Source organism: Callorhinus ursinus, unplaced genomic scaffold (genome assembly GCF_003265705.2).
Source record: "Callorhinus ursinus isolate GAN/ISIS: 27379988/994484 unplaced genomic scaffold, GSC_fseal_2.0 scaffold22, whole genome shotgun sequence".
Taxonomy (NCBI): domain Eukaryota; kingdom Metazoa; phylum Chordata; class Mammalia; order Carnivora; family Otariidae; genus Callorhinus; species Callorhinus ursinus.
This window is the reverse complement of record NW_027397084.1, coordinates 4,543,108-4,567,324: the sequence shown is the minus strand read 5'-3', so window position 1 is coordinate 4,567,324 and position 24,217 is coordinate 4,543,108. Positions and strand designations below refer to the sequence as shown.

The 24,217-nt window shown below is 46.1% G+C and overlaps 1 protein-coding gene across 4 annotated transcripts in view; it reads left to right on the top strand.

The window, feature by feature from the left end:
• CLIC5 (chloride intracellular channel 5) overlaps positions 1 to 24,217 on the top strand; it is a 164,513-nt gene that overhangs the window by 100,847 nt on the left and 39,449 nt on the right. For all 4 annotated transcript variants that reach the window (XM_025890475.2, XM_025890476.2, XM_073905036.1 and 1 more), the window contains exons 2-3: positions 18,156 to 18,265; positions 21,882 to 22,007. In XM_025890475.2, coding sequence (XP_025746260.2) covers positions 18,156 to 18,265; positions 21,882 to 22,007 — 236 coding nt within the window. The remainder of the gene's footprint in view (positions 1 to 18,155; positions 18,266 to 21,881; positions 22,008 to 24,217) is intronic.

Genomic DNA, 24,217 nt, shown 5'->3' with positions numbered 1-24,217 from the left:
GCAGACTCCATGCCGAACATGGAGCCCCACAGGGGGCTCGATCTCAGGACGCTGAGATCATGACCTGCGCAGAAACCAAGAGTCGGACGCTCAACCAACTAAGCCACCCAGGCACCCTGGAGAGAGAAAACACTCTTGGTGGGACTTGATTGCGGAATGGGCTTACGTTCATTTTCCTAAGCTGTGGTAGTCTAGCTATGATGTCAGTCTACTGATGATGAAAGAAGGGATCTGGGCAGGCAGTGGTATTAGGGGGCCCCAGGCTTCCAGGGCACGGTCACGTGCATTACCACCATTTGAGCCTCACAGAGAACTTGGGCAGCACCTGGGCAGCTATTGTTATTCCCAGTTACAGATGAGGGACAGAGCCTTGGGACCAGTGCAAGCATCTCTCTCTCCTCCACCATCCCCCCCATGGGAGACGGGACTGAGAGAAGAAACGCCTTGCTCACAGCTAGTTACATAACTGCAGACGCTCTAAAATCCCAGATGCTCAACACTCCACTTCTAGAAAATGTGTTTCCAAGGCCTTGTTTCTCTTCAACCCCAAGGTCTTTCCCTGAGGCTGTGGTATTTGCATGCAAACTACATTTTGAACAATTAGAATGAATTTGTCTGGCCCTGAACTTAGCGCAAGACTAAGAAGAGAACAATAGAACAGCATCTGTTTTATGACTTAGTAGAAAGAATCCCATTAAAAAAAGATCTGATAAGAGCTAATTGGGAGAACGTGGGGAAATTAAGCTTCTCATTTTAGCTGTGTCCTAGCTCTTCGGCCTCTTTAGCAGTTCTCTGTTCTCTGTGGAGAAGTGTCTGCAGAGTCCCATCTCAGGTCGGCATTATAAATAATACATGTAATCACCAAATGACGCTGATCTTCTGTCCCACCGATCCTAGTTGGGGCTTCAGAATTTTCTACGTCATGCTTCTGGCATCCTCTTCCAATACTTGAGAGATGAAGCCTAAGTTGAAACGTCTTTGCCATTCCCGAGCCTCTGTCAAAAGATAATTTGAAGGGGAATGATCCCAAATATTTGTCAGAGTTCAGAAATCCATCTGCTATTCTTGAAGGCCAACGCTTGGCATCAACCATTCTAAACGTAGCCCAATAATAGCAAGCTTCCTTCCTTAGGAAGAGCTTACAAGCGAAGCTATTGTGACTATTTAAGGGGGCTTAAAACAGTAGACATGGATGAGGGTTGGCCTAGAGGGCAGGACCCTAGTACGATTTTTAACAAGCACGAGCAGCTACTTTATTTGGTGCCTTCAAACTAAACGGAGATACAAATGATGTGCTTTGGTGACCTTTGACATAAACTTACATTACATAAACTTCTACTCCAAACCTATGAATGGGGCAATTCTGTTAGAGCTGGAATCACGCCTTCACAGCATGTGATATGCCAAGTGGCTAATTTGAGGGGTCCTTTCTGTGGATCCCAGTATTAGAATGCAGGAGCAAAAATAAGGTTTTTGGGTGCTTGTGAATTTGAGTAGCCCAAGAGCATCATGCTAAATTCTGAGACTTACAGAAAGGATCCCGTGGAGGAGAAAAATTCTTGCACCTCACTTATTTTGGAGTCGCTCGGGGGTAGTTTTGTACCTTTATAAAGGCCACTTTGAGGTTTTCCTCCAAGGCATGAAGTGGGGAATTTATAGACCGTTCTTCACAAGCAAAGACCATTTCCAACTTTTCTTGAGCCCAAATAATATTGCTGAATGAGCGAGCAGGAGCAGAGTTGGACATCATGCAGTCATCCCTTCATTTCCCAGGCAAGGATGCAGAAGTCCACACTGAGGCAGTCACTTGGTCAAGGGCACTTTTATCTTGCAGGACATCTGGGACCAGCACACACGTCTCCTGACGGCCACTGGCCAGACAGAAAGCAGGGTGGGCAATCTGTCTTCTGTAACGGTAGAACTTGTGAAAGAAAATATTGTAGGCCTTGGAAAAATTCCCTCTCTGAATAGAAACACAGACTTCAGCTCAGGTTATGGCTTCCTGGGTGATGGCCTGGACTGTTGCGTGTGTGGTGTAATTTCTGGGGTGAGTTTATTTTTTTTTATGGAAGTACGATAAATAGAACATTTCCTGCCTTAGTCTGCCATTTGGAAAAGCTTTTCATTTCCCCTCTGGGTCTCGGGGATTACAAAAGACAGACTCCTTTTCAATGATAGCTCAGGCTGAGCTTGAGCATACAACTCAGCCAGGAGCGAGCTCAAAGTGAGTTTTTTTTCAAGGCAGAGAAAACAAAATAGGGTCTCCTTGACACCAGACCTGGCTCCGCTTCTATTTATGTCTGTAGCTGTGAGGTTTTTAAAAAGCAGAAGATATAATCATCCAGGACTCCAGTCTTCACGGGACATTCTGTAGGATCTTCAAAGGAATTAGTTGGGTGGGCTTGTGGAGTAGGAGGCACCGGCTGGTGGGAACCAAGACTTTCTCCAGACTGTGTCTTTTAGTGTAGTGGTGGGGGGCGGTGAGCAGGAGGAAGGAGGGACGGGCCCAGAGGGCAGAGTCGCAGTGAAGGCACCTGATGTGTTGAGGGCTTGCTCTCCACCAGGTTCTGTGCTCCCATGTCACCTGTGTGGTCTCCCTGGATCCTCCCAGTCATCCCCTGGGGGGAGAAGAGGCCTGCGATGGTGGAGATTTAGCCATAGAGCTTCTCCCCTACACACCCCCTGGGGGCTCAGGACCTGTGGTGTGAGTCTGGCTTCTTGTCTTGACCCTGACTGAATCCTCCACATTAAAGTGGAATAAACTTTGGTTAGACTCTGTGTCCTACAATAATCAGAATTTTTCCTCCTCCGACTTCAGCATTTTACTCTTTTAAGAAAGTCAAATGACAGGTAAGCCAGGGCTAGCAGGAACCCCTCCACAGAGGAATTTTGGCAGGATTCAGTGCTCACAGATCCTGTGATTATGTCTGAATTACATGGATGATTTTTACTGAGATTTCAACCGTCTCCACTCTCCTGCTCACTCTACCCTACAGGTGACAAGTCACCTGCACTTTCTGGGCCTCGGTTGGCCTCATCTGAGAAATGAAGGAGTTGGATGAGGCTTGAGGGATCTGGGTTGGGCTGAGGGTGGGGCAACCTTCCAACAGGAAAGCGGCTTCGATGGCTTTCTGAGGCAACATGCTGAGAATACTAGGGAAAAGTGTTAGAGGAAGATCTTGGGAAGGCAACGCCTTGGAGGAGCCTGTGAAGGCCACTGCCAGGGAGCTAAACCTGCCTGCCTTTCAGGGTTGGAGGGCCAGCCCGCCCTCTCAGGAACCTTCACGAAGCCCGTGCCAGGAGCCAGTGTGGTTCTGGCATCTGTGGTTCTAGAATCCGTGCTGGCTCACAGGATTTCTATTCAGCCAGTAGAATTCTTAGCTGCAGGTAACAAGATTCAGTGATATTTTACCTTTTCCGAGCCACATTTTGGCCCTATTTTAGAGTGTCTTTCAAGATATCTTTTTTACTTTATCCACTTTATAAATAACAAAACTAAGGCTCAGGGAGGGGGAGAATTACTTACACAGGATCACACAGTTTTTGAGCCCAAACTAGGTCTGGAACACAGGACTTCTAATTCTCTGCTTATTATTACACTCCCCTCTTTTGATTAAAGGGCTACCCAGGGAACTCAGTTCACCCAGACATCCTCCAAACATTCTGGCTTGGGTCTTACCACAAGCAACTGTCCCAAATGCATAGCATTCATATCAAAGGCAAAGTTAAACATTCCTGTAGTCTCCCACCTCCAGATTAATTAAAAAAGTATGTGTTTTGCTTTTAAATCTTCCCTTTCCAACCTGCCCTGAAGTAATTTTAAATGATATTTTATTTTATTTTTATTTTTTAAAGATTTATTTATTTATTTACTTACTTATTTACTTATTTACTTACTTATTTGACACAGAGAGAGAGGGACAGCGAGAGAGGGAACACAAGCAGGGGGAATGGGAGAGGGAGAAGCAGGCTTCCTGCTGAGCAGGGAGCCTGATGTGAGCCTCGATCCCAGGACCCTGGGATCATGACCTGAGCCGAAGGCAGACGCTTAACGACTGAGCCACCCAGGCACCCCTTAAATAAAGTATTTTAAATGGAAATTAAAGCAGCTCTGTGACAAGAAGTGCTCCCCTTTGGCCCGGGCACCCATTATAGAAGCTCCGTCCCTGTCAGTTGCGGAGGTAAGAACTGACAGGATCTCACATAGGATTTAATAGGGAAAAGCCCATGTGTCTGGTTTCCAGACTCCTGTTGGAAGTTGGGAAGTTACTGTTACCATTCTTCCTTCTCTCCCAGTTCCTCACTCACCCGGCAGATGCCTGAACCCCCACCACCAGAGGTCTATCCCTTCTGCTTATATCCGGCCCACAATCAATGCCAAACAATTATCCAAAATTCATCCTTAAATTCAAATGCTTTCAGAGTTGGCTTTGAGAAATGGAAGTGGGGAAGACGCCATGTTGGCCAAGGGGGGCCAAAGGAGTCAGGGACCAGTGATGGCAGGAAAAGCAGACCTAGAGGACAGAGGGACTCCCAGAAGATAGGCTTTTGACCGCTTTGTGGCCTCATCTGTGACTGAGCTGGCATCCTCAGACTGGAGGAAGAAAGGGAACTGGAGAATTCCTGGGTGCGTTTCCCTGATACAACGCAAAGGACAAGACCACCTGCTTATGGTCCCCTAAACACCCCACGCTGTGTAATCAAGCCTCCAGACATGCGCCTCTGCAGTCACTTCTGCTCCGAGGTCCTCACCCACTGTTTTGCTTGAATAAATCCTCTTGCCTTTAGACTCATATCATGAGTCTACCCCAAGACCTGTGGAGTGTCTAGCCATTGCCGGCTAGAGGACTGTGCCTGGGAAGAGGAAATACGGTTGAGCCCGTATGACCATATGAGAGCTTGGGCCTGGTCACAGTGCTGCCTGTCACCCTCAGGGAGGAGCCACCTACAGAGATCAAGAGCAGTCACGTGTGGAGGTGTAACCCTGAAGACATTAGCTGGCAAGTGGGGCTCCCGGCATTGCTTCTGCACTGATGTGAGGTTCTCCAGACATCTTCCACCCAACATGTGCTCTCCATTCCCAGAACAGCTCAAAATGGCCCTTCTTTCAGGGCCTATGCAAGGACTGACGGTGGGGGGAACAACGGTAGAAGTGGGGTGGCAGAAGGCGGGCCATGATCTGAAGATGTCTCCAGGACAGGAGTGCCAGGAAATAGGGAATAAAACGAGTAAGGAGGGCACCTGAAATCTCCCTGAGACGCTGACTCTGTGTGTTTGGAGTGGGCCTGGGGACGTTTTTTGTCCATTTTCTTGTTTAACACAACCCTTAGGTGATTCTGTTATATATCCCTAACCATGAGCACTACTAGATCAAGAGGTGGCCGGGCCCGGTCGAACACTGGAATCCTTTTGAGAGTTTTGAGGGGAAAAAAAAAAAAAAGGCCTGAGCCCTACTCCAGGGTAATTAAGTCAGAATATCTGAGAGCGGGCCCTGGGCATGGCATTTTTAAATGAGTATTAGACTTCTCAAGTTCTATAAACCTACTTCACCGATATATTATAAAATACTAATTTTGCAAAAAAATTTTCCAGAGGGTCCCAGGTTTAAGCGAACCTGTTTAATAAATCTCATGACTCAGATTTGATGTTAGTGGCATAAGCTTTTCATTTGTCATATTTGGGAGTTTGGGGTAGATGAGAGTGACTGAGCCCAAGTGAGAGGGGGGATGGCAGATTTTGTGAGTTCCCTAAAGTCTTTCCAGACCAGCTTGTGCTGTTAAGATGCTACATCTCAAACTCCACATTCAGACAACGGAAGCAGAGGGTGGGACGAGTAGTAATTGAGGGATCTTTGCTATCACAGGATCCCAAACACCAGTGTTTGTGGGAGAAGCAGAGTTCAATGTCAAGCTGCCCTTGTCTGATACGAAGATTACAGGAGTTGCAGGTTCATTCTGTGAATGTAGGGAAAATGGATTCGTGATCAAAAGCTGGAACTAGTTTCTCTAACGTCTCGAATAATAATAATAAAAAAATAGTTCAAGGGAGGAAAGCAACACTTTTGACAGTGGCCTAATTAAGTGGAAAGCATGTTTCTCCATTAGGACTGGTATTCTCTGGGGCAGGCTTAAGTGAGAAGACCTCTTCTTCAAATGAAACCCATGTGGGAAGGAGTTCTGTTTATTTTTTTTTAAAGATTTTATTTATTTACCTGAGAGAGAGAATGAGAGAGACAGAGAGCACAGAGGGAGAAGCAGACTCCCCGCTGAGTAGGGAGCCTGACGCGGGGCTCGATCCCAGGACCCTGGGATCATGACCTGAGCCAAAGGCAGACGCTTAACCGACTGAGCCACCCAGGTGCCCCAAGGAGTTCTGTTTTGAGGCTGTAGATTTGTATCGCTCTTTGGTTTCCTATGCTTTGGTACATTTCTGATGTGGGAGAATTCCAGCTTTTAGCTTTCCTGACTCAAGCATTGAGAGCCACAGTCATGCTTAAAAGAACAGCATGATGATCCCATAAATATTTGTAGCAAAGGTTTCCGGATAATGAGAGGACACAACAGGCTTCCACTGGGCTTCAGTAGAAAATCACCAGGAATCTGCCCCAACCTGACCTTCACCTTCATCCATCTATCTTCCTTGAGTTCTTGTCTTTGGCACCTGAGCCACTTGAAAACAGTGGTTGAAGAATATAGCTCGGCACAGAAACTCAGTGACCTTATAGAGAGCAGACATGCATGAGCCTATGATTGTACCTACATCTCACCCAACATGCATCCTTTTCCCTGTCTCCCTCGTGGTCACTGTGACACTGCCCTCATTTAGGGACACTTTTTCAGCCAGTGGACAGTGACCGTCATTCTTCCTGTGTTTGCTTTCTCTGCTGAATGGATTGCTTCACACACAAAACCCTGAGCACCAAGGTATTGTTGAATTTTTGTGCCATCGAAGAGAGGTCTACTGACTCTTTAGCAAGGCATAGCATTTCACAAACAGGGATGTTTAATTAGCTCTTCTTAAATGTTTGTCTTCTGTGGTCATAATGACTATAGCTGGAAGTTTATAAAGTGAACATCATGTGTTTTATACCTATTACCATTCAGTTGTGTAACAACCCTGTGAGGTGAATATTTCTGCCCCCAATTTGCAGATAAAGAATGTAAGGTTAAGTGTGTGTGTGTGTGTGTGTGTGTGTGTGTGTGACCTGCGGGTCACACATACCACCCCAAAACTTAGTGGCTTTAAATGATGAAGACATTAATTTTGCTCATGAACTTACACTTTGGCCAGGGCTTTGTGGGGATAACTGATTTTACTTCACTAGGTGTTATCTGGGACAGCTCAAAGGCTGGGGGCTGGCATCATCTGAAGTTGCACTCATTCACGATGCCCCCTGTCAGCCGAGCACTCAGCTGGGACTGTCGATTGCAACACTGCACGATGCCTCTTCTTGTGCTGTGGATTCCTCATGACAGGCATCCCAAAGGAGAGAGAGCGTGCCGGGCCCAATCGGTATCACTGTTTATGACCTGGTCTCAGAAGTCATACACTTGACATTCTACTACTCATCGAGGCAGCCATAAAGACCCACCCATTTTCAAGAAGAAGACAAATATAGACTCCACATCTAGAGCATATCTGGAACTGGAAATAAGGCTGTAGTCCCTTTGGTAAATAAAACCTGCCACATAGAGCTGCTTGATATCAAGGCTGGAATTTGAACCCACGTCTGCTTGACTCTACACCCTGCCCTTTATACTGTACTACAGAACTCTATGAAGTCAAGAACACAGCCTGCCTCTAGTGCAATGGAATTTAGTTGTTAACTGGTATACCTGGGGCCAGCGGATCAGGAAGAGCCTAACTTAGAGGCAGAGGTTTGGATGTTGGGGCCTCGCGGGGCTTGGTGCAGGTTTGTGATAGGAGAGTCATTCTGCCTCCCGAAGCACTGCACTCATGCTAATGGAAGACTTCTCAACTATCTTATTAGAAAGGGACATCGTTTGGTATTGAAAATATTAATAACAAAGAATACTATCTGACTTTTACTAGTAAGGAAACCTCAGGTGTCTAATAACTGGCAAACTATTCGATTGAAATGAGGCAAAGTCTAGAATAATGTGGAAGGGAGTGAGAGAGGCTGGGAGGCAGAACTCACCAGGAAGAATGGAGACAAGCAAGTCCTATAGCATTTCCACATGTTCTCTTTTCTTCTTTCTTTCTCTTTCCTTTTCCCTCTTTTCTTGTTATAAGCTCAGGGGTTGAATAGTATGTTCTAGGTCTAAGAGCCAGTGTTACTGCTGACTTAGGGAGGATAATCATGTTCTTGGAAGTAGAGGACTGCTCCAGAGGGCATCAAGCATGGAGGGGGAGAGCGGCTAGCTGAGAGGGTAAAGGTCAGGCAGAGGAGGATGTCAGCCAAGGAACACAAGGGTCAAATGCAGGGCCAACAGCAACAGCAGAGCATTAAGCCAAGTGTGGGCCCTTCTGAGCCCTGGGCCTCATGCATCCACACAGATAGTCAGCCCATGAAGCCAGCCCAGCAGCCGGGAGGGACCAGGTGACAGGGAGGCTGCAGAATCCTGAGTTTTAAGAAGCAAGGATAATTGAAAGTTCTAACTACAAGAGAAAGGTCAAGTAGGAGTAAGTTACAAAGAAAGGAAAAAAAAAAACAAAACAGAATTACTTAGGCCCAGAAAGTGACTGAAAGAGAATGATTTTAAAAGAAGGCATGAAGTAGAAGCCACACTGGCAAGAGGTTTGAAAGAGACCCATTCATTTATTCAAACAGTGTGGACATGAAAGAATAGAAATAAAAAGCCACGTAGGAGTGGAAAGAAGGGCTGGGAGAAGGAGCATTGGTGTTGGGTGGGAAAGGGCAGCTCTTAGAGAGTGTGTGGAGGAACAGGAGGTGAATACAGGCTCAGTGCGGATTGACGGAGAGCTCAGGGGAGGCTGAAGGACACTCCCAAGAGGCCTCAAGCACTGCCGTATTAGGCAACACAGCAAGTTGTGGGCGTCCTTGGGCCCAAAGCCTCTATCAGACCAGAGCCCTAACTACTCAGGGTCAAAGGCACCACTGGACCCTGCTCTCTTAGTCAGACATTGACCACAGTAGACTTCTGGGTATGGCACCCCCGGGTGCCTTCGGGAGGGGATATTTACATAACTATATTGAGGTGTTTACAAAACCACCTGGTGAGCTAAGGTGTTGACGACAGACACTGCATTGACGGTTACCTGTCTCGGCTAATACTTTTATAAATTTACCTGGTGTGATGTTTAATTTTTTGTGTTAACTTGGCTGGGCTGCGGTGCTCAGATATTTAGTCAAGCATTGTTCTAGATATTTCTGCACTACAGGTATTTTTTGGGTGAGACTAACATTTAAATTTTAGTAGACTTTGAGTAAAGCAGATGATCTTCTATAATGTGTATGGGCTTCATTCAATTAGATGAATGCCATAATAGAAAGACTGACCCCCTGTGAGGAAGAGGGAATTCTATCAGCAGACTTCCTTTGGACTTGACCTGCAGTTCTTCCCTGAGTCTCCAACCTAATGACCTACTCCATCAGGTTATGGACTTACCAAACCTCTACAGTCATGTGAGCCAATCCCTTAAAATAATTATCTATATTTATCTATCTATCTTTCTATCTATGCACATACTCACTCCCACATACACACATCCTGTGGGTTCTTTTTTTCCTTTTTAGAGAGAGAGAGAGCTAGTGAGAGAGCTTGAGTGGGGGGAGAGGTAGAGAGAGAGGAGGAAGCAGACTCCCCGCTGAGCCAGGAGCCTGATGCGGGGCTCGATCCCAGGACCCCGGGATCATGACCTGAGCCGAAGGCAGACGCTTAACCGACGACTCTGCCACGCAGGCGCCCCACATCCTGTTGGTCCTATTTCTAGAGAACCCTGTCTTGGAATTCTTCCTGTTACACTTGGAATTCTTCATGTTACCCTGCGCAAGCAGCCACCCACAGAGTGCTGATTCAGCCTTTATAATCTGCTTTACATAAATGCTGACAGTGTCTGAAGCCTCAAATGTATACTCGTTACCTGTTCATTGAAAGAAAAATGCCCGAGCGATCCCAGTGAGTGAAGCCTATGTGACCGCTGAGAAAAGAGCTGTTGTTTCTTCAAGGGTAGAGCTCCCTGACCTCATGTGGACCACAAACCACCAAGTCCTATCCATGCTAACAGAAGGCTTACCAACCAAATTATTACAGACCATTTGGTATTTAAAAAATAGTCATAAGAAGGAAGACTCACTAATAAGGAAAAAAATGGGCAGCTCCATCCAAATATTGTCATTATAAAGAAAAATTCTTTTTCATATAGTGGGAATCAGTTTCATGCTCTGTAGATGAGTCATTTTATATCCAAAGAAAGTTCTCTTCCCGTGACCTTTGTCACCTTGACACTCTTTCCCATAAGATAACAACCAGCTTAGCATGGCAGAAAGCTACAGATCAGAAATCAGAACTATATCCCTGATTCTGTCATGGGACCAGGTTGTGCAAACATAGGCAAGTTGTTTAAACTGTCTGGGCTTGTTTTCTGACCAGTAAAATGAAACAGCTAGACCATATCATCCCTGAGTTCAGTCCTAGCTCCTTTATTGTAGAATTTTTATTTCTAAACTTGAAAAAATTGCCTGGTCACTTGAGTCTTCGGGGAGAGTTTTCATGGACCAAAGCGACAAAAAGTTGAAATGTGCCATTAATTAACTTTCTGGAGAGAACTGGAGTTTCTGTCTTCTAGTACTTCATCTAGAACTTATCCTTGCTAGGTTGTTAAATGAATCAAACAGGGGTGCCAGGGTGGCTCAGTCTGTTGGGCGTCTGCCGTCAGCTCAGGTCATGATCCCAGGGTCCTGGGAACGAACCCCGTGTTGGGCTCCCTGCTCAGCGGAGAGCCTGCTTCTCCCTCTGCCCGCCGCTCCCCCTGCTTGTGGTCTTTCTCTCTCTCCCTGTCTGTCAAATAAATGAATAAAATCTTTAAAAACAATAAATGAGTCAAAGAGCCTAAAAACCTTGCATTTTGAAATCTCAGACATTTAAACATCTGTATACTCTGGGGCCCAATCAAGAGAGAAACCATACAGTGGTTTAAACAGGGGAAGTTTAACATAAAGTATTAACCATGATAGCAGACTGACCATAACATATATGAGAATTCTGGAGGGGTAGGAGAATGGCCAACGGAGGGGTTCAAATCTCACTGGAGAAGTTACGGTCAGCCCAGCAAAAAGCAGAGAAGCTCACTGGTTTGGCCGGGCCCGAGCTGGTCTGGAGTTGTTTGGGCAAGCAGTAGGCTACTGTCCAGAGCTCAGGTACGGGGCAGGTGGTCAGCAATGGTGTCATAGGCATAAGAGGGAACCAGCTGTTAGTGGAAGCAGGAGGCCTTCAGGCCACATGAGGCTTGCAAAGTAGGCATCACATCTGTGTGGACACCCTGACCAGAGGCATGCTGTGTGCGGGCTACATGGGGGCTTTGGCTTCTGTGTCAAGAGAGCTACAGAATGGTTATCACCAGGCTGTGGCTGCCAGGTGCCAGAAGGGTCAGATTCTGGGCTGTGGCTGGGGCAGGCTCTGCTGGCTGTCTTCACACCCACACGGCTGACCCCCAGCCCATACCAGGGTCAGCAGAAGAGACTTCCTCCTGCAGCGTCCCTCCAGTGCTCTCTCCTGAGAAGGACACCTTCACGCTCACTTTAGAAATGCTGAAAGGAACTTCCCCCTATTCTCACAGAACATTTCCTACAGCGTGCATTCGGAGCTAAGAGACTTTGATTGATATTGATAAACGACACATATCTGTCAAGCTTAAATGTCATCTGTCCATTTCCCGCCATTCTTTCTTGGTTCCTTTCTGAAAAATTCTTCCCTCTTCCCAGACGTTGGTGCCTGCAAACCACTTTTGGACAATGAATCAGCTTCTTGTGTGGAGGCCCCAAGCTCTAGGTACCTGGTCCTTTCGTGGGGTGTCTTAAATCAGCAGTTCTCAAATGTCGTTCATGACCTCTTGAGGTCCCCGAGACCCTTTCAGGAATTCTGGGAGGTCACAACTAATTTCAAAGGAATGTAATTTCTCCCTGGGGTTGAAAGTTTGTGAGTAAGGCCACTGGTGTTTTAGCACAAATCAAGGCAGTGGTATAAACAGGACTAGGAGTCACGTGCGTGCAGAAAAAAAAAGAAGCCAGTCTCGTTTCTGAATGTCCTTGGTTGAAGCAGTAAAAAAGGTATATAATGTAATAAAACCTCAACCCTTGGGTACATGTCTTTTAAACATCCTGGCTGATGAAATGGGAAGTGCACGTAAAGCTGTTGGGCCACAGTCCGAAGTACAACGGCTGCCTGAGTGATGAGCCGAAGCAGCCGGTCTCTCACGGAGCAGGGTTGTTACTTGAAAGAGCAAGTGGCAGACAAACTATGGCCTCTCAGGCTTGGTATTTGCCAGACATTTTTCTGGAAAATCCATGAAATGAGCTTGTCATCTCAAGGCTAACCATGGACAGTATTTATTGCCTATGATCAAATACAAGCTTTCAAGAGAAAATTAGGATGTTGGGAAAGAGATACCCACCCCTCTGCACTTGACAGCATCTCTTAAACTTCTCTGATGAGCTCAGTGGTGATATTACTGAATGAAATATTTTGACATTGTACGATGGCATGTGTCAACATTTGGGAGATCTGCATAACTCAGTGAAATGCTCTTTTCCAAATGACGAATTTGTGATGTTAAAAAATCATTCATGGGTGAATTACCCATTTATAGTGCGAGATAGATGAATGGGTTTTAGGGGAACAGAAGAACTTCGCTGATAGGGTTTCAAATTCCACCTACCAACCAGGTTTTAAGAAACTACCACTTGAGTTTCGGTATGGTATTAAAGAAAAATACCCACGATTATCTGAAAAAGCTATTAAATTACTCCCTCCTTTTCCAACTACATATCTGAGTGAGGCCAGATTTTCTTTTTATACTTCAACCAAAAAGCAAAAGATTGAATGCAGAAGCCAGCTTTTATTAAGTCGGACATTAAAGATTTTGCAAAAATATAAAACAATGCCACTCTTCTCACTCAATTTCTTTTCTTAAAAAAATATACTTCCTTTATTTTAGAGTGTTATTTATGTTAACATACAATATATTTATTATCATTGCTATTATATTTAAATGAATAAGTAAATAAAGATTTAAAATATTTTTTAGCTTTCATTTATAATACAGTAGATACAAAAGTTCTTTGGGATTCTCAACGATCTTTAAAAGTACGTAAGAGTTCTGAGACCAAAATGTATGAGGATTCCTGTCTTAAATCTCCATTAATCACTTGAACTCACAAAATTGTGGGAATTTGTAAGTGCGGTGGTAGAGGCCAAAAGGGGAAGGTGACTTCCTTACTACTCAAGGTCACATAGTGAGTCAGAGGCAGAGATGGGTCTAGATCTGTGATCTCTGGCTATAGTGTGTTATACAACCCAAACTTCTGCCCCAGGACACTCTTCAGAGTGCCAACATCACAATTTTGAGATACTCAAGCCATAGATAGGGAGCGATAACCATCCTCCCCTCAACATGCATCTGCTCAAACAGGAACGGGTACCAACTAAATTGCAGGCACCTGTGCTTGTTGCTGCTGAGGGCAAAGTAAATAAAAAGTGGCCTGTGTGTAGGGGGTAACCAAGCTTACCATTTAGAGGGAGAGACTACATGAAAGACAGTATGTCATAGCATAGGATATGACTTACCTGGCATGTAATGTAATGTATATTCATACAACCTATATGATTCTCTTATCGTACACAATATTGTATGTTATATAAGTTTTATTATATCGATAGCATATAATATAGTATGGTGGAGTATGACTTACAGTAAATACATTTAGCATATCTAGGAATGGGGAAGTACTTTGGGGTCACGGTTGGCTGGCAGTTTTGTGCATGGGCACTAAGGCCCGTGGCAAAGCAGAACTGTGAACTTGGGAAGTTTGCCACCGTGCTCCTTCTGACACGTTCTGGCTGGCATTAGTTTTCGAGGGCTGTCATAACAAATCACCATAAACTGCGTGGTTTTTCCCACACACAGAAATTTATTCTGGAGGCTAGGAGTTGTACATCAAGGTGTCAGCAAGGCCATGCTCTCTCCAGAGGCTCTAGGGAAGGCTTCTCTTCCTCATCTCTTCTAGCTTCTGGTGTTTCTGGCGATCCTTGGTGTTCCTTGGCTTGTAGAGGGAGGACTCCAATTTCTACCTCTGTCTTCACGTGAGCTTCTCTCCTGCAAGTCTGTGTTCAAATCGCTCTCTTCTTATGAGGACATCAGTCATATTTAGGTCCTACCTTAATCCAGTATGACCTCATCTTAACTTGATTACATCTGCAGAGACCCAAATGAGGGCACACTTACAGGTTCTGGAAAGACATGAATTCGGTATATGTGGGAGGCATTATTTAACCTAGTACACTGCTTGTGTGCTTACCCTCAATCCTCACTGTTCACAGCCTCTTCATCATCCCTCACATTTTCTCTCACACTTTTCAGGGCCTGGGGTCCCGTTGAGCCTCACCTGGCCATCCTCTGTTGGGGTTTTGAGTGGTTGCCACAAGCTCCCTTCCTTAATCCATGATAAACTCATGGAAACAAAGGGCTTTTTGGAGCCACATAACTGGTGAGTTGTGAAGGAGGAAAGAAAGAAACTGAGCAACTCAATAGTTAAAAAAAAAAAAAAATGAATACCCTGATTAAAAAATGGGCCAAGGACTTGAATAGACATTTCTCCAAAGGAGACGTAAATAGCCAACAGGTATATGAAAACATCTCAATGTCACTCACCGTCAGGGAAATGCAGATCAAAACCACAATGAGATACCACCTCACACCTGTCAGGATGGCTGTCATCATAAAGCCCAAGGTCAACAAGCATTGCTGGGGATGCAAAGAAATTGGGACCTGTGTGCACTGTTGGTGGGAACGCAATTGGAGTAGACGCTGTGGAGAACAGTATGGAGGTTCCTCAAAAAACCTAAAAATAGAACTACCCTATGATCCAGCAATCTCACTTCTGAGTATTTATCCAAAATAACTGAAATCAGGATCTTGAAGAGATATTGGCACTTTCCCCTTCAGTGCAGCACTGTTCGAGACAGGCGAGAGGTGGGAGGAGTCTACGTGACCATGGACAGGTGAATGGATAAAGAAGCTAACTGCGGTGGATACACACAGTGGAATATACTCTTCAGCCCTACCATGGAAGGAAGTTCTGAAAATGCCACACCATGGATAAACCTCGAGGACATGATGCTAGATGAGTTCAGTCAATCACAGAAAGACAAATATTGCCCAATTTCATTCATATGAGGTCACTAAAATTGTCAACCTCATAGAATCAAAGAGTAGAATAGTGGTTTCCAGGGCTGGGGGGAGGGGCAACGAGGGGCTGCTATTCAGCGGGAATAAAGTTTCAGGTAAGCCAGGAGAATCAGCTCTAGAGCTCTGCTGTACCACACCGTGCCTGTGGTCAATAGCAACATAGGGTCCACTCAGGATGCCTAAGGGGGGAGGAGGTCTCATGTTAAATGTTCTTACCACAAGAAAGGAGAAGAAAAGAGAAAGGAGAAAAAAAAAAAAAGAAAGAGGAAGATGAGAATCTTTACATGTTAATTCTACGGCTCCTTTGGCAATTTTTTTTACCGGGTAGCATCATGATTTACGACAGAGCATAGTTTACTGGGCCTAGCATGATTTATGGCAATAGGGAAAATGTGGGGGGCTGTGAAAGTCAGCATCCTCTGCACCTCGGGCACAGCTGTGTGCACACAGACAGAAGGGTGGGATGTGTGCATATAATCCCAGCACTGTCACCTTCAGCTCTGTGACCTGCAGCCCCAGGTTACCTGTTTGGGGCTTCAGGTTGGACTCTGGGCATGACAGCAGGATCTGGAGCCAGATCGCCTGGGTTCATGCCAGGGACCCTTAGGCTGCTTATCTCCTCTCTCTCTGCCTCAGTTTCCACATCTTGCAAAAGGGTGATAATATCCCACTACATAGGCTTCTCATGAGGAATAAATGAGTTAATATATGTGAAGTATTTTGAACAGTGCCTGACAATGTAGACATTAGTTGTTGTTATTACATGAATTTTCTATCCAGTTAATAAGAATTCCAATATTTTACTGGTTCCTCCTTCAATTCCCTTATCATCACTCTCTCACTGCCCCCACCAGAGGTAAAATAGGGGACAGTATGTGGATGTGGCTTTTAATTCTTCCCATGTCACTTATAATGGGCCCTGGGGAACAGTTCCTTTGTCAGGATGTCTTAAAGGACCAGGAACCAGGTGCCTGTGGAGTGAGTGCTTCTTGGGAAGCTCTTAGGGAGCCAACATCATAAACTCCAGTGAGCACCAAGCTATTATTTAATTAACAGTTGCCTGTCTGAGTGTGGCTTTATCGGTAACTTTAAGTTCTGTGGGTAGGTGTGGCGCCCACAATGTGGCCTCCCACCTTTCAGATTTTGTATAACGGAGCCCATGGTGTCTCAGCTACTCAGGGAGCGCATCTGTTTCCAGCACCGAGGAAAAGCGAGACCTGAATAAGGATGGGGCTTTTGGCGTAGTTAAGAGAGAGGTAAAATAACTGTAATTTCATAGCAATTACCTACAACCAACACCGTCAAAGGCGCCAGTTTTCCGTGATAAACCTGAGCCTCTGCTGGGAGCAATTTGCAAGGTAGAAATAAGCACACAATTAGGCTCTCATGTATGAAAGAAGGCATCAGCCCCTCCCCATCCAAATGCCACAGCAAAACAAACCTCAAAGGGGAAAATACTGTGTTGCATTTTGGGAGTGCATTTTTTTCTCCTTCTTTAAAAAAAAAGTCTTAATAAGCCCACATTCCAGGATGTTGTTTAGGTTGTTTGCAGCTTTGCCAGGAAGCCCGGGAGCCTTCACTCCCCTGGCCCTCCCTGTCCGTTGGAGGAAGACACTCCAGCCACCTGATGGGACCACGGTTTCCAGGGGAGCCATCAGCAAACTAGAGTGAATGGGTGATTTCTCCCTCTAAGTACCATGTCAGGGGCCCACAGACCACTCCATGGAAATAAATTATACAGAGATCAGTTTCCTAACATTTTTGTTTGTCCATGCATTTGCTGAGAATGAATTCCTCATAAAATTCATGTCTCTGCAACCCACTCAGAAGTAAAACTAGACTTGCCTTTCAGATGATAAAATAAAAAAACAAAAAAAGTCACTCTATTTTGAGAACGGTCCCAAGAAAGGGAAATCTAGTGAACAGAGGTATGCAAGCACTCAATAGGGCTATCTGTTATTGTTATATATGTGTTCCTGCCCCATCCGCCAGCCAACCCCACAGAAGGCCACAAGCTCCTTGACTAAATGCACTTTTGAATCCCCTGTGTGATTTTCTCCAATGCCTTGTACATAATTGAGAGTGAATTTGCATTTACCGAGTAAAAGGGTAGTTTAACAAATGATGGCTTATTGACACTCACAGTCAAGTACTGGTCAGCACTAAGGGGGCTGTTGATTAAAATCTTGAGTCTGCTGTCTAGATATAGAGAGATGGGGTCAAAGTCTGAGGTATTTGTACTCATGATATATCATGGAGCAAAGACCAAAGGGTAGAACAGAGTTAATTAGAGAGGAACATAGTTTGCCTACGTATAGCCAAAGAAAAGCATTTCTAATTGTTAGAACTACCTCAGAATGGACTGCTTCGAGAGATAAAAATTACTGGTTCGTGGAGATGTTTAAGCAGAAACTAGATGATTACTTGGGGGTATAGAAGTTGGTGGTCCAACATCATTTATGTTAGACTGTGTGATGTTTAAAGTCTCCCTTTCCCCTGAGATGCTAGGGTCCTATGGTTTCGGAAAGTTATGACTACATAATCGTCATGCGGGGAACTCAGACTCAGTCCAGCACCTATTTATTGAGTCCTTACCGTGTGCCAGGCATTGCCCCGCATAGACCTGAGGAAGACGACAATAAGATAGGGCAGCTGCCTTTGGAGTTAGGCTGGATCATGGCTTTAGTCAGTTCTCCATCGGCCGTATATTCCTTCTTGGCAATATGCACATGCTGATTTAGGACTCTGGTTCTTTCTCTTCCTTTTAGGCTGGAATCGATGGGGAAAGCATTGGCAACTGTCCCTTCTCTCAGCGACTCTTTATGATCCTCTGGCTAAAAGGCGTTGTGTTCAATGTCACCACTGTGGATCTGAAAAGGTAAACAATGCTGTATTAAGGAGGAATGTGTTTGGCTGCACGAACAGAGAACTTTCCATGAGGGAGGGCAGAAGCCTGCCCGTGGCTTCCAGCAGCCTCCTGCTCTCACCACATTGACCAGACTGTCTCAGGGCCAATCCCTGATTACAAGAGAGGCACCTGGGGCTGAGCATTTCTCTGCCCAGATTAACAAGGTTTGAGTAGCAAGAAAGGGGGAAGGAGTGGATATTGGATATGCAACTGAGAGTGGCCCAGAGGTGGGCATGCATATCTTAAAATCCAGGAGTCAGCCATTCCAGCGGTACCATCCTGGGGGACTCTACCAGGACTTAGCAGTACTAGCGCCCCATCCTGGGGCACCCTACCAGGACTTCAGGTGTAAGAGTCTGAGTTTCCAGGGCATTGGCATCTGACCATTTCCCCTTGCGTTGCTCTCATTTTTAGAATTCCTTAGTGTGAGAGTTCTGGATTATAGGCTGGGGATGGAGAGTTCCTCGTGCACTTTTAATGGTTGTTAAAAATACCAGGCATCATTCACTATCCAGAGCCACTCATTTCAGGCTCGTATCCTGCCTCCTGTCTTCTGCCTGTCCTTTCAATGCAGAGTAGCTCAAGGCTCACTCCCTGAGCCTCTATCATCTGCCTGTAGCTTCTTCCCTGGTGAGTTTAGCATATTCTCCATGTCGCCTTTATGTAAATTATTCTATACCCGGGACTCTACCATCTAGAAATCTCTAGGGAGATTTCCATTTGCATTTTCTATTATCACTTTAATATCTAGATGTCAAAAATTATATCTGTCGTTTCTGCTTTGAGTTGGGCTCCCCTCCCGAATTCCTGGGTTCTTCCATATTCTAAGCACTGGAGAATTTCCAGCTCCCTTCTCTTGCCATCTCCCTTGTCAACCAGTTGCCAAAGGCAGGGCATTGTCCCACTGTGCTACGGCTCACATCTGAGCCCTCTCCTCCGTTCCCAAAGCCCACACTGGGTTCGGGTCCCACCACTGCCTTCAGACTGTCTCTTTGTTCTTCCAACTGGACATCTTCCGTCCGGGTTCTCTCTCTCTCTCTGATCCATCATCTATATAATCCTAAGGTTACTCTTCCTAAAATAGTTCTTTAATCATGTGGCTCCCCCACTCGAAAGACCTTCTGATACTTCCCGTTGCCTGTGGAATAAACCCATCTGTAGGTCTTTGTCGGATCTTCAGCTTTCCACAACATTGTCTCCCAACGCTTCTCGCCCTGACCTAGCCGCCTCTGTCTGGCTGGACTACCTCTCGCCCCATCCCCCTTTGGCTGCCAGCCCCTGGCTAGGATGCTTCCTCTGCCTCACAGACGCTCTCCTGCCTTCCTGAATGGACAGACTGTGCCCAGTCTCCAGGCGCAGCAGCTTCAGCCTCCCTCCCCTGGATTATCATCTGCAACAGTGCACTCGTATGTTTGGCTGGGGATCAGAATGGGAAGGGAAGCCACCTCAGCATTCCTCAGATGCTTATATTGTTCCTTCATATCTGTTATCTGACCCTACCAATGCCGGGCAATATCCTAACTCCAGTTCAATAGATAAGGAAACTTTCTTACTGCAATAAATAAATAAATAAATAAATAAATAAATAAATAAATAAACTTTTAAAAAGGACAGAAAAGGAAAGAAACAAAAACAAAGAAAGAAAACATATATATATATATATATATAATAAAGAGTTAAGGACTTTTTAAAACATATGATACTATGGGGGACGCCTGGGTGGCTCAGTCAGTTAAATGTCTGCCTTTGGCTCAGGCCATGATCACAGGATCTTGGGATCAAGTCCCGCGTCGGGCTCCCTGCTCAGTGGGGAGCCTGCCTCTCCCTCTGCCTGTCATTCCCTCTGCCTGTGCTCTCTCTCTCTCTCTCACTGACAAATAAGTAAGTAAAAATTTTTTAAAAAACAAACAAACATATGATACGATGAAGTTTAGCAATTTCTAAGAATATTAATTTCCTATCCTGGCATCACCATTTGTTGGCCGAGTGACCTTGAACAAGGTCCTTCGTTGTCTGAGCCTCGGTTTCCTCGTCTGTACGATGGGGACGCAAGCACTGCCTCGTTCGCAGAGGAGCCGTGAGGATGCCGCGAGGCAGGCCACGGAGAGCATTTATGTTCAGGACTGTGCCTGGCTCACAGCAGGCACGACACGCTGACTCTTTGTAGCCTCATCCCTTCCCTCACAGAGCTGGTGAGGCAGTCAGGGAAAGAGGACCGACAGAGATGAAATAGTCCATAAATTAGACCTGGCAATATCGCATTAAATGCGAATTGCGTAATTTCAGCCATAAATGCTCAAGAGGGTCCATAAAGAGAGAGGCCCACAGCTGACCAGTGTCCCGTTGGCCGAGTCCAGCGGAGCACCATCTGTAGGCGGTACCCCCCAGGGATGCCAGCAGACTCCAGAGGCCATTGTTCTCTCGAGTCACAGAGGGGGAAAAAAATAATTTCTGTTTCTTTAAGCAACAGAGAGGTCATGGCAGAAAAATACAATGAGTATAGATTTCCCCTGCCTGCTGAGAACCCGCACATTTCTGCCTTGTGTCAGCTCTGAGAAACAGGAGGAGAAGGTAAAGAATGTCTTCTAATTGTCCAAAGGAGGGAACGCACACCAAGTCAACAAAGGGACCAAGTAGATGAGATCTTAAAACCACTCTCAGTCCCAGCGTCTCAGGAGTTCCAAGTACCACACAATGTAGCCGGAGAGAATGTGTGTTTGGGGAGTGATAGGGGAGTGAGCACCGTGATTGAAATTCTTCCCTTCCCCTCCCAAACTGATTATGCCAGGAATTTGTTTCATTACAGACTCCTCTACCCCTTGCTTACTTTTTCTTCAGTTGCTCCATCCAATGTTTTCTGCTCCCGACTCCCACAAGTGTTGCATTATCTGCGAGAGCATTTGGGATGAATCTGCTGTTCCAGCCTGGCTCAGGGACTTGTGCATTCTTATTCTTCCTCTTCCTCACTGTTTCTTTTGGCATCGCCCCCCACCCCTCATGCCCCCCATCCGCCAACTTTCCTTCTCTCACTTTGCTCCAGCCGCGCTCTTGCATTTCCACCAGCTGGTGGACACATGGAAGCACGCCCTTGGGCATGATCGGGGCTGTGGCGAGCACAAGGCCACTGTCTCTCCTGTTGCACAATCCCTTAACAATGCAGAAGATATCTCTTAGTATAAACGTATGATTGAATTCTGATTTTTTAAAGGTTAGCATCCTGTAGAATGCATTTTTGTTAAGCTAAGTGGCAAAGGACCTTTTGAAAACAAAGCCCAGCCTCTGCCCTGGGTATTAAAATCTTGGTACTCATTTCGACAGCCACCTGCCATCACTCTGTTTTTTCACTAGGACTCAACTCCTTCATCTTGAATTATTCTCATGACTTCCACAGGACAGACTTCTTGTGTCACACCATATCCCTTCAGAACTTTCTCCAACCTCCCCTGCTCTAGGCACCCCCACCATAAGTCTGTTTGGCGGACAGGCATGCTGGACAGCCCAGGGTGTCTAATTTACAAGCTGCAGATTCCCCCAAAGTTGAGGTGTCCTGGTGTAAGCCACCTCCTGAATCTCGATCTCTCTACAGAAAGCCGGCAGACCTGCACAACCTTGCCCCTGGCACGCATCCACCCTTCCTGACCTTCAACGGGGATGTGAAGACGGACGTCAATAAGATCGAGGAATTCCTGGAGGAGACTTTGGCTCCTGAAAAGTAATGAGCTGCTTATTTCTGAAGCTAATGGCAGGGGTGGGTCCTTGTTGGAATTAGAGAAGCACAGCGTTAGTTTTGAGGAGGCAGATTTCCAAAGGAGCCTCATCAGTCCAGAGCGTAGGACCCTCTTCTCAAGCCCAGAGAATTGCCAATCTCAAAACTGCTCCCCTAAGTCCAACTCCAAGAGTGGACACCCCTATGAACAGGATCTGCCTCCTCAGCAGAATGCTGGAAAGTGTGCCACCCCTCCATCCCCCTCCATGAGTCCTCCCCAGTTCACTTTGCCTGAAAGACCCCTAAACGAGGGCAAAGTCTCCCCCATTTTAGAACGAGAACTGGAAGGCTGACAAAATGAGAGTAAGCCAGGAGAGAGGTAACCCCATGACGTAAAACCAAACCCAAGTATAAACAGGAGTAACAAATCTGACCATGTCTGGTCAAAGCCCATAATCAAAGATGTAAAGACTGACTCCTTTTCTAAACTGGGCCCTGGGGGGATTTGGGGATGGGGAAGAGACTAGAGGGCTGTAGGCTTTCGGGTAGACCAGCTGCTCCTGAAGGAAAACAGGAGGAAAGGGAAGGAAGGTGAATTCTGAACGTTACTGGAAACTAGACTTGTTCCTTATACTCTATTGTAATCCGGGACTAAAACAACCACACTGTTTTGTTTTAACTAAAAAAAGGTTTCATATAGGTAAGGCTCACACAGACTCCATCCTGTAGGACAGCCACTGAAAAGTTTGAAGCAAAAGTGTTTAGAGTCAGGTTTCAGGCTTACTTCGGGGGGTGGGAAGATGAGGAGGGCAGAGGATGGAAAAGTCAGAGGTGGAGAAATCAATTAAGAGGAGCCACTTGATGACGGTTCATGGAAGACAGGCAAGGTGGCTGAGCTAAGGCAGTGACAGTGGACTGGGAGCAGAGAGGTAAGAATGACTCCGTGTCTGCCCAGCACCTAAAATAAGTGGGATTGGACCACTGGAAACCACCGTCTTGCATTTATTTTGAAGTTGTATTTATTTATCAATAATTTTATAGCCTTCACCAAGTGCCCTAGGAGATAGATGTTACCTAGCCTCATTTTGCAGCTGGGGAAACAGGTATCAAGAGGTTGAGTCACTTGCCCAAGGTCACACATCTAACAAGTGACTGTTAAGTTAAAATTCCCAACTGGTGCTCTGATTAAGCCTTAATATCTATACATTCTTCCTAAAAACTATTCTTGGTCATCCACCTTAGGACAGTTTATTTTCACACTGAGAGTGGAAAGCGGCCTCAAGTCCATTGGAAGCAGCTGAGTATAGACTTTAAATGAATCTATTGATTAAATCAGCCATAACCCCCATCTCAGCCACCACCAGAAGCCACAGCATCTCCGAACAGGACACCAGCCAGCCACTTTGCTGAAAGGGTCCTGAGAGGGCTCCGGTGCCATCCCCCCATCCTGGGACTCAGCCTCATCACTGGTGCTGGTTTGAAATCCCACACGAGAAAATAAATGCTGTTTGCAATAACTGAACAGAGTTTAGACTGTGCATGGGAGCCCCAGAAGGGACTGTCCAGGGGAAAGCTGTTTTCCTTTGAGAAGCAATACTCGAGCTCAGGAGTGACCACTTCTGTCTAGGTCAGTGGGGAACACAAAACGGGAGCGGTGGGGAGCACATTGTCCCCCCCGGTCCTTTGCCAGGCCAGTAGATGCAGGGCTGGGCTGAGCCCCCCAAGGCCTGAGGCCTTCTCTCCTAGTTCTGCCAGCTGTGTGCTGTGACCCCTTGAATATTCCTTCTCTGCTCTCAGCCTCCGTCCCCTCCTGTGTAAAAGGATGACCCAAGAGCCCCTCCTGTTCTTCACTTTAGCCAGGCTCCCTCCACCCCGACCGGCTGTGCCTTTCCCAGGCTGTTTCTCTTCCTCAGGGCTCTCTAGTCCTACATCCACAGTGGGACCAAGGGGGCCCCAGAGACCCTGAGAGTTACACGCCCCTAGTTCACATGTACATTCTTCCAGAGGAGGACCATCATCAGATTCATCATCATTTCATCAGATTCCAAAAAATTGCCATGAACCAAATAAGAGCTACCCAGTGTCAGACTTCCCTGTCCTCACACGTTACCTGTCCTAAGTTCTGCTTCCTCGGGTCCGCGTCCTTTTCTGGACTGCAGTTGTGTGCGGGAGGTTTTTCTCCATGCTCTCCTAACGTATCAGTGATGCAACGATCC